The sequence below is a fragment of the Hippoglossus stenolepis genome, chromosome 9, assembly GCF_022539355.2.
Source record: "Hippoglossus stenolepis isolate QCI-W04-F060 chromosome 9, HSTE1.2, whole genome shotgun sequence".
In the NCBI taxonomy this organism is placed as follows: Eukaryota; Metazoa; Chordata; class Actinopteri; order Pleuronectiformes; family Pleuronectidae; genus Hippoglossus; species Hippoglossus stenolepis.
Window position 1 is genome coordinate 4,851,853 of NC_061491.1, and position 11,765 is coordinate 4,863,617.

The 11,765-nt window shown below is 40.5% G+C and overlaps 1 protein-coding gene across 2 annotated transcripts in view; it reads right to left on the reverse strand.

The window, feature by feature from the left end:
- The window catches only part of slc4a5a (solute carrier family 4 member 5a), a 33,863-nt gene extending 24,913 nt beyond the window's left edge, over window positions 1–8,950 (reverse strand). For both annotated transcript variants that reach the window (XM_035166506.2, XM_035166504.2), the window contains exons 1-5: window positions 8,742–8,950; window positions 5,107–5,165; window positions 3,900–4,112; window positions 1,186–1,315; window positions 633–793 (exon numbers count right to left, since the gene is read on the reverse strand). In XM_035166506.2, coding sequence (XP_035022397.1) covers window positions 633–793; window positions 1,186–1,315; window positions 3,900–4,112; window positions 5,107–5,164 — 562 coding nt within the window. In that variant the 5' untranslated portion in view covers window position 5,165; window positions 8,742–8,950. The remainder of the gene's footprint in view (window positions 1–632; window positions 794–1,185; window positions 1,316–3,899; window positions 4,113–5,106; window positions 5,166–8,741) is intronic.
- Between the last annotated feature and the right edge of the window lie 2,815 nt (window positions 8,951–11,765).

The following is an 11,765-nucleotide window of genomic DNA, read 5'->3' on the forward strand; positions in this document are numbered from 1 at the left end:
TTGTGAGATGGTTATCCTACATTTCTGATGGAATATCTGGATATAGGACAGCCTTGCTACCATAAACTAGAAATAGATGGCAAACTTGGATCCAGAGCAGTAGCTATGCAGGGATGGAGCGTGGTATATAGTTCCTAGAGGGGCGCTCAACCAATCGTGAGTCAGTCTCAGCTGTCAATAATGACCTTTCACCCTGTTGTTATAGCAACAAATATTTAATAAAAACAAACTTGTAAGAAAAATGAACACTTTAACATTCATCAGTGTGATAATAACTACCTAAAATGACAGAAGCCATCTTTGTGAAAAAGTTATTTGACGTGTACTTTTTAGTTTGGCCCATGTCCCATCCACTAACATGGAGGAGACAAGACTTATGACCTATGCTGCACGCAACCACTAGGTGGCAATCAAGATACTTTGGCTTCCCTTATGGGGGAGCAGTCATGTTATTTGCTAACAAAGATTACAATTTAATATTATCATTTAATATAATAATGGGGCCAAAATGTTACCTCCATGACTTTTATAAATATAAAACAGAATATATACTGTATTATTAGTGACTAATGATTTCTCACACACAATGAAATGCATTTGTCAATAATGAGACTAAATCCTGTAAACCTCACCGACTATTTGAGGCAGCGAGTAGCCTTCCAGGTCCAGCAGAACTGTTCCCGTCTGGAGACATGTCCTGAGCTCGAAAAGACTGTGCAGGGACAGCGTGGACACGTGGGGTTTACTCCACCTCTCTCCTCCTTCCTCTACCTTCTCCTCGAACTTCACCCACCTGAAGGTAGTGGGAGACACAGAGAGGAAGAAAGAACGGTGAGTAATATACACAACTGTGTTAATTTCTCTGAGCTTGGCACTTTATCTCTTCCAGTGGTACCGACTGCTCAGTTAGATGTCTGGGGTTTGAGCTGGCAGCTCGCGGGCGTGACCCTGTCTGAATGTGAGGCAGGAAATTTGCTTGAGCAAAGCAAAGCTGCTGTGCAATTGAGGGTTGACAGTTCTTCCTACATCTGATCACGGAAAGACTTCTAAGTTGTCCTTGGTCTTGGAAAAATCGATCTTGAAGTGAAAGCAAAACCTGATAATACCAGAGCAATCTTATTTTTGAGTGGCAGAAGCGTGACCATGACTTAAATTGTGTGTGTCTGTGAGTGTGTAGTTATTCACCTGGCAGACTCCTTCCACTCCAGCTCATCTCCCTCCCTCTGCAGAGTGTCCATCTCAGTGAAGAGCGTTGGCTTGGGCATGTCATCATCTTCATTCAGGATGTAGCGTAGACGCTCGGCTGCTGGAGATACTTAAGGGAATAAAAGAATCTCTTTGAGATTGATATGGTTTTTATTGTCATATAGTAGAGTTTTATAGGGAAGAGTTGTAATGGCTTTTATCTGTGTGTTGTATTCACCATTTGGCTTCACTTTCAGAGCTTAAGCTTAGAGCATCTCTACCGTACAAACAGGATGTTTCTTTTCCTGTACTGAGATAATAATAATAAATACTAATAAACTTATTTGTATATCACTTTTAAATACAAGTAACAAAGGGCTTGACAATAAACAATATAAAATTCACAACCAATCAGAATAAATAAATAATAAAAATAAAGATACAAATAATAAAAGTCATATATCACACGATAAAACAGGTAACCCATTCTGCTAGTCTAATCCCTTCTGGCAGATTGTTCCAAAGTGTAGGGGCTTCATTTACTTCAATGCGGCAGGAAAATGTAAGTTAACTACTTTCTTCATCCCTGAAAAAAAACTGTTTTCTATTGATTTTTTATATGTCTCAAATTCACTGGACTTAAACTGATTAAATTTTGATATTGAAAAAATGGGGTGCTCTAAAACATTTGACTGGAATTAGCCTCTATACAGTTCATTATTATGAATTTAATCTCCAATATAAATCAGTAGACATTTTAGTTGTTATTACAATTTTTTTTTACTTTAACTCTTTTTACAAGCTGTTTTTGTATATCACTCCATAATGTACTGTATCAGCGGTGATGAATGAAGTATGGAAGTCTACAGCAGGTTCATTATCATGAGGCTGCTAATCCATTGCCTTGTTGTATCGAAGTTAAACTGAACTCTGTGTTTTTGAATGTTGCTTTAGGGTAAGGCCATGTCAGCTGACCACAGTGTTGCTAACCTATGGACTGAGCTGTATGGTGATTACTGTAAATAGGACGAGTCTATTAATGCCAACAATGATCAATAATATTGGAGCACTTTATTGACAGCACCTCCCAGTGAATTACACTTACATGTTGTCTTTTCTGAATGGGCAAATGATGATGAAATCAATAATGTAAAATTAGAGTTTGGTTAATTGGAGACTCTAAATTGACTGTGAGAGTGAATGCTTGTTTGTCTCTGTATGTTTGCCCTGCGATACACTGGTGATCTGTCCAGGATGCACTCTGCCTCCTGACCAATGTCAGCCCGGTCTGGCTCCAGCTCCTTCTGCGACGCTCAAGGAATAAACGGTATAGATAATGGGTGCATGGAAGGAATGACCATCTACATCTTTCAATTCAGGTAGATTTTGCCATGTTTTAGATAAATGGATACTGTCCTATACTGTACTATCTGTAACCAGACAACAGTAATGCAAAAGTGTCTGCTAGGAATATTTGCTATGATGGCTCTGTTATTCATGGCTGAAAAGTTGGGTTAGCCATTTCAATGATTTTGAAAGCACTACATGTCATTATGATAACTTTATTTAAAGTTTATTTAAACTGTACTGAAGCCCACAAACTCCAAAAGACAGTATGTGTGTGTGCACACAGTCCACAAAGAGTAAACCCCTGCCTTGACACCACACTGATTTGGCAATGTTGACCACGTCCCAGGCAAAGTCTTTGAAATATCAAATGCAGCGGTGATCTGCCAGGTCACTCATTATTCTAATTTCAAACAAGCTCAGGTTGCGTTGAGTCCTGCTGCTCACTGTTAGAACTCCTGGAGGGAAGCAAAATCAAATCAAAAACGTGAGGTAGAACAGTGCAACGATATTGTAAAACATGACAGAGCCCGTGTCATGTCTGTCAACATTTTTTTTTCAAATGGATAAAGATAAAGCAGAAGAAAGGTCTTGAATTAACAAAAGAAAAGATCAAGAGGCTGCTGTATTACAGGCTATTCCTAGTTTTCACTTAACACTGGACTGCAGTGCAGTGAGACAGTTTTTTTTAGAATTGACAAAAGACATTCATTTATTTTTTAACCTAAAAAACTAGTCACAGTTTTGAACACATTTTTGAAAATGTTTACAGTTAAAATATTGTGTATAATGCAACACACAACTGTTAAACAATTAAACAAGTTAAACTTGTGTTGCACTTCCTTTAGACTTGTATCTAACTTGTACTAATATCTGTATAGCAGAGGCCAAGTTATCCTGACTTTGGTCAAGCTCCAAATACACTGGAGCCTGCATTTCCCATTATGCAACTACATTGGATCCTTGGTTCAACTTTCACTGCCTCCTAAACAGCAAACCTTTCTTTTGACATGTAGAATTATTGGGCTGCCCCTTAAAGACAAGTGTTAAAACCCCATTGATCTTATGTTTATTTAAAAGGCTGGAGTTCAGTGGCTCTGTGGGTCAGACTTAACGACTACTTTCATTTTGTGTCTCTCAAAAGCACCCTGACACAAGTTAGGGATGGACACAGTTCATCCAAACAAAACTTTAACGCAGAAGTTAGGGAAGGAGCATGGGTGAAGATTGATTAGACCTCAGATGACAATGGTTTGAGGTCTGACCCTGGGAGACCACTGTTAGCTGTTTCGGTGTGCTCTTGCTTCTTCTTCACTTAGTCTGATTTCAAGTTTTTCTCTATCCAGGCTCTCTGGCCACTAACTTACTTGTGCGGTTGATGTCTGGGAGACTCTGCTCGTTGGAATCCATGAGCCCTTCCTCGATGTCTATGTCTCGGTACCGGTCATGTTCGCGGTGTCTGTGCTGGTTGTAGTGTCTGTCTCTGTCCGTGTCAGCGGCCTCGCGGCTAGAGCGCCTTCGCCTGCGCTTACGTCGATATCCCTGAGGCACGGGGACGCCGATATAGATGGACTGATGGTCTGGGGACAAAAATGGACATGAATATGCACTGAATAATGTGGGCCCTCATTGAAATGCAAAACTTAAATGCTAATGTGGGGTATTATAGAAGTATAATATTGCAATTTAGTTTAAAAAATAAGTCATAATAAGCTTGCAATTTTCCAAAACAAGTGAACTAAATTAAAAATTAATGAACGGACCCCAAAATAGTTGACTGACAGCCAGCAACACATTAGTGCAGATTGTTTAATGAGATCTTTCATTAATCCCTCATACTCAGAGGAGTGTACCCATGAATGTTAAACCACTTTTAACAAACTCTGAATGAATTATCTTTCATTGTCCATGTCTGCTTGTTAATAACAGTGGTATTCAGTCACAAACTAAAGCAAATCAAGTCCATTTAAAAACCCGATCTTCAGCTTTTCTGTGAGTTTGCGTTTGGCTTCATAATCCCTGTTTTGCAACAAAAACCTGGATGATGTGAGTTTGATCATCTGCTGCCACTTAAGGAATCGCTGTAAGCGTAATTGCACACAAAACGCCATGTGGAAAAAACTAAACACGAGGGAAATGCAAAGCAATACTGGATGTTTGGGAAAAGAACAATACCTGCAAACAAGCTGCTCAATGTGAGGGTAGAGCACACACACACACACACACACACACACACACACACACACACACACACACACACACACACACACACATACACACACACACACACATCCGTATCAACTCCCCGAGCCACTGTAATACACTCTCGTAGTTGCACATGATCACACAACAAATTTTGTGTCAATCCTGTCCCCTCATTTGTAGCCCATTAACAACATTCACCCACACAAAATTAGAAACTATAAGTCAGTGTGATGAATGAAATGTCTCAGGATAATATTAAGAGACAAAGTAGGTGTAATGACTTTATTTCCGGTTTCTATTAGCAAAGGGCTAGTCTATAATGGGTCGGGCATCGATATGAACCGCACACACAAGGGCACACACACTCACCCTCCTCCTCCTCATAGCGAAGGTGAGACACGCCCGTCCCTCTGTCTCCATGGTTCATCCTGGTGAAGAAGTACAGGGACAGTTTGTCAAATGGTGACAGTAGAAAGACACTTAGGTATCAGGACATTTTGAGAAAGAGAGGACATTTTGGCCGGTCCTTACTTTCCAACCCACTTTAAAAGGGCTGTTTGAGGGTTAAGACTTTTTAAGGTTTAAGGGTTAGAATTAGACATTTGTGATGGTCAAGGTGTGTACATTGTATAAATGTTGTCATTTTCTGTACATGTGTTTGCTTGTGCGTTTCAGACACTGGTATGAGTGTATCAATGTGTTATATCTGTAATGTGAGCCAGCAGCTGCAGCAGCGGCCACTTGCTCACTGACCTGCATGTAGGGTCACAGTGCAGATCAATAGGAAAATAATTAACAGCCGGGCCAAGGCGATGGAAATGTGCAAATGTGAGGGTAACTTATCCCATGCGGCACCAATTCACACATTGGACACCAGCAGCAAAGGCCACCATGTTCCCACTGGACAGGGGTCAGAGAGCTCATACACATTTACAGTAGGCCTGCTACACACAGGGCTTTGGTTGCTACTAGATGCAATTCAAAACTTGAATATCCCTATATGTCTATGAAAGGTGAACATTGCTCAACAGATACTACAAGTGGCAAATGTAGTCATTGAAATAGAAAAACTGTGAGATGTAAGTGTAAAACTAGTGCAGATTTTTTTTTAAAGCCCACTCCCTGCATCAACACAAGTGGTTAAAGAAACATGCTGCCGAGGTCGGTCTTAAGTTAACAGTAATAGCCTGAAAATATTTAAAATTGCACAGATCAATTGAATCCTGCCTGAGGGAAGAGCTTCATGACACACAGAAACACATAGCCCTGATGTATTAGCAGTGTTTTGAGTTAGTTCTGGACACCAGATTAGTACATGCTTCACTCTTCTTATCATGTTGTTGTTGTAACTTTTCTCACCAGCTGCCACCAACTAGGTTGCTGGACAGGTCATGTGAACATAACTGGTAAGAAGGTGCGACATTGAGAAGGAATGATGCCCTGTCACATTCTACATGAATTAATGGAATAAAGTATTAGCTGATTGAGCTTCAAGCCATTAAAGAAATTGTGTTACTATTTTGTTTGCCTAGTGTCAGGCCCCCTTTATAACTTCTTGCCTCAAAGAAGCACAGATGTTAGTAACTTTAATGTAACATGCACCTAAATGGATTCCTCTGCATATCAGTCACTCACTTGTTGCTTCCTCCTTTTCAAGTTATAATGTTTATTTGCTGTAAAACCCAGTCCTTATTAATGTTGATCATTACCTCCACCAAGTTCTGTTTTCACCCCAGTCCATTTGGTTGATTTTATATGTTGTTTGTGAGCAAGATTACATATAAACATCTGAACAGATTACAATGAAACTAAGTAGAAGGAAGTGGTATGGGCCAGGGAAGAACCCATTAAGTTTTGGAGTGGATCCGGATCAAGGTGCCAATCTAGACATTTGTATTCACTTTCTATAACATTGTGAAATAGGATGTTTCTCATTTTTGTTGATTTCTCTGAGAATAATTAATAATCTGCACTGGAACTGATATCTATGAGGAGGTGGCACTTGGTGCAGTTTGACTGAGGTATGTACCCTAATGAGGGACATTCTAGTTGTATCTGTATTATTAGTATTCTGTATACTAAATTATGGCTAGACCATACTGAGCTAATCATTATCTTTCTCTAAATAAGGATAAAGGTAGGGGTAATATGAAAGATGTCATCATTTTTAAGAACCTGGCTTCATTTCCCCTTTACAGAACATGAAGCCCCTTTCAGCACATTGTTTTGGTCTTATGGGCTGCGACTTTACAGATGTTTGTTCGGTCTCATTGCATCAACGCACGTTCAGTTGCAGCAGGCATCAAAAAGGTTTGGATGAACCCACTGAATGCTACCTGCATTATTTAAGTAGCTAAAGACCTGGATATTCAACATTTGAAATAGGAGATACTGTTTTTGATCTGGTATCTTGCAAAGAAGGACGGTTCCAACTCCGAGAGCCAAAACAGGATATTTACAGATCAGATTTTCTGTGGGTTTTATCCAGTCATATCTGCTCTTTAGATTCCCATGAGACAAAGCAGTGTTTCTTCGTGGGTAATATCCCATTCTGGCATGACACAATTCAGCCTGGAGGGATGAGAGGTGTAAAGTGGCTGGTGGAGGATGGGTTCAGCCCTGCAGAGCCCAGTTGAGCTGCTGCTGTGAATGTTTGTAGCGCTGGCTTCCTGCCTCGGTAATTAGTGCTGTCACATCGGTGTCCTTCACACCCAGTGGACAGCTGGAGCGAGAGCTGCAGGCTGCCTCCCTCACGGGCTGATCGATGGGCTCGCCCACGCCACCGAAACCCCCACACCGCTTGATAGAGACATGCAGACACACACACACACACACACACACACACACACACACACACACACACACACACACACACACACACACAGACAGACACGAGTCGTGCACACTCACACATAAACATACACACGTGCACAAGGGATCATTTGTTCACGTGCTCTGCTGCTATGTAGGAAAATGTACACAGGTCTGTGGCAAACACCAGCAGCCAAATGCTGATATAGTACAGGTCATTCTGTCCAACGAGTTTGACGTCTTGACTTAACATCAAGACATCAGTGAGTGAGACAGTAATTCACATATTAATTGACCTCTACAAAGTTCAGCCTCATTTAAAGACACTCAAGGAAAAGTCAAACTGTGTAATACAGGAAACATGGGCAGTATGATTCAACAATTTCGTATGGACTTATTTTGCTTTGACTAATTATTTTGCAGTGTACAAATCCTGCACATACATACACAGAGTCCCACGCAATACAAGCATAAGATTACTGTAGACACACACACACACACATTCACGCACAAAAGTTTGAGCTAATTAAAACTTCAAGATTTATTTCTGATGTGTATTAGGTTGAAGCTGAGTGGAGATAAAGTGGAAGAGAAATTAGAGTTATTAGGATAAGTGGTGCTCATTAGTGCTTCAGTAAGTTTAAAGAAGTTACTCTGCGTCTTGTTAGAAAGTTTTTGAGAGGCTGTTTAAAAATCCTTATTTTCTCCTAGAAGAGGATTTGCAGAAATAAAGCAAAAAAATTTTAACATCATTTTTTTAAACAGCAGAACCAAAAGCTAAGACCAAAACAAAACGTCTTCCTTACACTTGATCCAGAACTTAAAACTTACACATCACGACCATTATGATGGCGATATAAGTGTGTGACATATTTAGATGACAACTTTCACTTTCAACTTGACACAAAGTCAGATGTAAGTTTTATTCACTAGACATATGTACATCAGTGGAATGTGAGTCTGTGTTTGATATTAAAAAAACCCACAATCCTCCAAAGTGTCTATTTTGGTACTTTCCCCACACTTCCCTTACTGCGTTGTTGTCATTTACAAACACAAGGCCTGGAGCAAAGAAAAACCAAGACACTAAATGTTATCTCTGACTCAACAAGATGAGAAAATTGAATTGCACTGTTTAGAGTTCAGAAAGAAAAACAGGACCAACAACGTGACAAAGACAAAAGTCAACCTACCTGGATTAGTTGTCAGCTGGAATGAGTGAAAGGAGAAATGGCCTCTGCTGCTTGTTGGGTCGCGTCAATGAAAACATGCCAGTGGAACTCCGACAAACTATCGAATGGTACAAACTCTGCAAAGAGGACCGCTCCTCTCTATTTGTCTCTGTCTGTCTGTCTGTCAGAACGACTCTCGCTCTGTCTCCCTCTCTCTCATGACTGGTTCAATAATGGGCAAACTAGGACTGAGCAGAGAGCTCCAGGCAGGAAGTTGTGTCAGTGGTTTCACCATCCACCGATAGAAAAACCCTTCAATACACTGCACCAGCAGGTCAATATATAGCATAGTGGAAAAAGTGATAAAAAATAGGAAGTTGCAGGATGCTGCTCGGGAAACACAGTGCGGGTAGAGAATGGATTTGGAGCTGGTTATCGACCTCAGCTGATCAGCAAGTTGACACATCACGTTTGATAGCCTGTCAGCCTTTTACATTGGGCTGTGTGACATGAAAGAGGTTTGTATATAAGCCAAAACTATAGGTTTTTACTGGACATGGAAATACATGTTACAGCTGTGATAGGTAGGCTTTGGGCCTAGTAATGCCACCATCCCAGTTTATACTCATTGTTCATTTATGTGGCGTCAGAATAATTGTAAAAATTAGCCCCCGGCTGGAGAAACGCCACCTCAAGTCAGAACAACGACTTGGAAAGTTGATGAAAATTTTGGAAGAAGAGTTACAGAGTTGTTGACGTCAGCAGCTATAAACGTATTGCTCTAAAATAGTAGCTTTTAATGTCAGCTTGTCAAATGTTGCACCTTTGTCATTTGCAAACTGCATTTCCATCTCTCCCAAGCACCTAACACCACTCTTAAGCCAAATATAGACGTTTCTATGATTAACGTGCACGTTTAAAATCATTAAGAAGTCCATCAAACCTGATCCTTTTTATTTGCTCTTTGTTATTATGCAAATATTGGGAAGAGGTGTAGAAAGGTTGTTTAACTGTGTAAAATTGATAAATACAACACATACAAAGGGTTAGGGGTTAGGTTAATAGGTCTCTTTGAAGGTATGTTTTCAAGTTGTATTTGTTTTAACCCTGATGAACAATTTTTAAGACTTTTGTTGATCACATAAAACTTTTTTACTGACACTAAACACATAGTAGCTTATTGTATCTTAAATTAAAGCACTGGACAAATTTAGAATTTGACCTGACGATGACACCCTTACCAATCCTGAAGGTGACTAAACTAGATTTCATTTTCATTTCCCAGTCTACCTTTATGTTGTGTACAAAATGCTTTCAGCCATGTTTGTAGCTATTAGCCTCTGTTTTTGCTCATTTTTCAATTGCCTTGTAAGGTTATGGCATGTAAGTGCTACTATATATGTTCTAGGATACTGTCTATTTAAAAAAAAAAAAGGATTTCCATTGGAACGAACATGGAGGTGCATCGATAATGGTACTGTAGCATTCTACTGGGAGCCAGTAAGTCTGGTGATTACTCATAATGATGAATGATATGAAGATTTTATTCATTCTGCTCCCCATACTCTTCATCAGTCAATGAACTCAAGTGAAACTCTGACTCCATCCACCCATTATCTGCTCTGCTTACCCTTTTAGGGTCGCAGGGGGGCTAGAGCCAATCACAGTGGATGTTTGGGGGAGTGGGCGGGGTACACCCTTGACTGTCAATCACAGGGCCATATAGAGAAAGCAACTATTCAAGCTCACACTCACACCTACAATGTCTCCAATAAACCAAAGCTCCCTGACTCTGGTTTGTGGAAGAGAACCTGGAGAACCTGGAGAAGTCCTACTGACGTGCTGTGAGGCAACAGTTCTACCCACTGAACCACTGTGCCGTCCTATAAGACTTCAGCAAAGATGTCATAAACCAGGAGACTGGTCAGATAAAGCCATGGGCAGGGTTTGGTGATTTGGACAAACTGACCCTTTAAATTATGAATCACTCTTCATCATCATTATTGATCTTCCTCACCGCCGAGGAGATCGAAGGCCAGGTGGTGATTTCCTTCACTTATGCACGAGGAGACCTACAGACGGCAGCTTTTGTTCCTTCAAATCTCTCAGTTCATAAGAAGAAATCATGTGAAGCCTGTTCAGTTGATTGAGTCGATTGAGTCCCGCTGCCTCTCCCTTACATTGTATGAGCTCATACAGCGGAGATGACTAGAGAGAGGCTATTAAAGGTTGTCTGTTAAAACCTAATGGAGTGGGACTGCAGATCTGAGGAGGCCCAGCTATGAAGAGCGCTGAATACATCAAAAGTGAAGTAGGAGGATGAGACAGAGGGGTTGCATATGACGAGAGACCCCTGTGTAACCACCTAGTTAAAGTAATACGTTTTTTGATACACTGAGGGAGAAGCCTCTGGTGAAATATGAAATCTGTCGGATTTACCCCACAGCACATGAAGTGTTCAGTGTGAAATTGACTGCAGATTGCTTACTCAAGCTCTCCCTGTAACTGAAGCCTGATATGAAGGTAATTCAATCAAAGTCACACAGACGTGGACACTTTTCTGTCCTGCTAAGAGGGAGCCGGAGACTGATACTGGAGACAGTCTATTCTTTACACAGGGAAAAAAATCCAATTTTATTTTATGTGTATAGCCCAAATCTCTTGTCTCATAGGGCTTAACCAGGTGTGACATCCCCCACACCTATTACCAGGGAAACAAATGTAGAAACCTCAGAGAGAGCCACGTGTGAGGGATCCCTCTCCCAGGACGGACAGGCGTGCAATTGATGCCACGAGTAGCAGAGCAGAACAATAAAAAAACCATATTTACAACATTGATGAGAAAAGACTAAGTCTAAAAATAGATGACGAGACGTATCAATGTTTAAAGTATTTGTACATAAGAAGATGTTAGAAAGAGATGAAGGGAGCAGTCTCGTTGTATCCATAATCAGTTTGTTTAAGATTCAATCTAAAATCAGTCTTTAGCGTTTAGTGACATTTTTCTTCTCCTTCTCCATCCAGACAAACACTTTCTCATTTCAA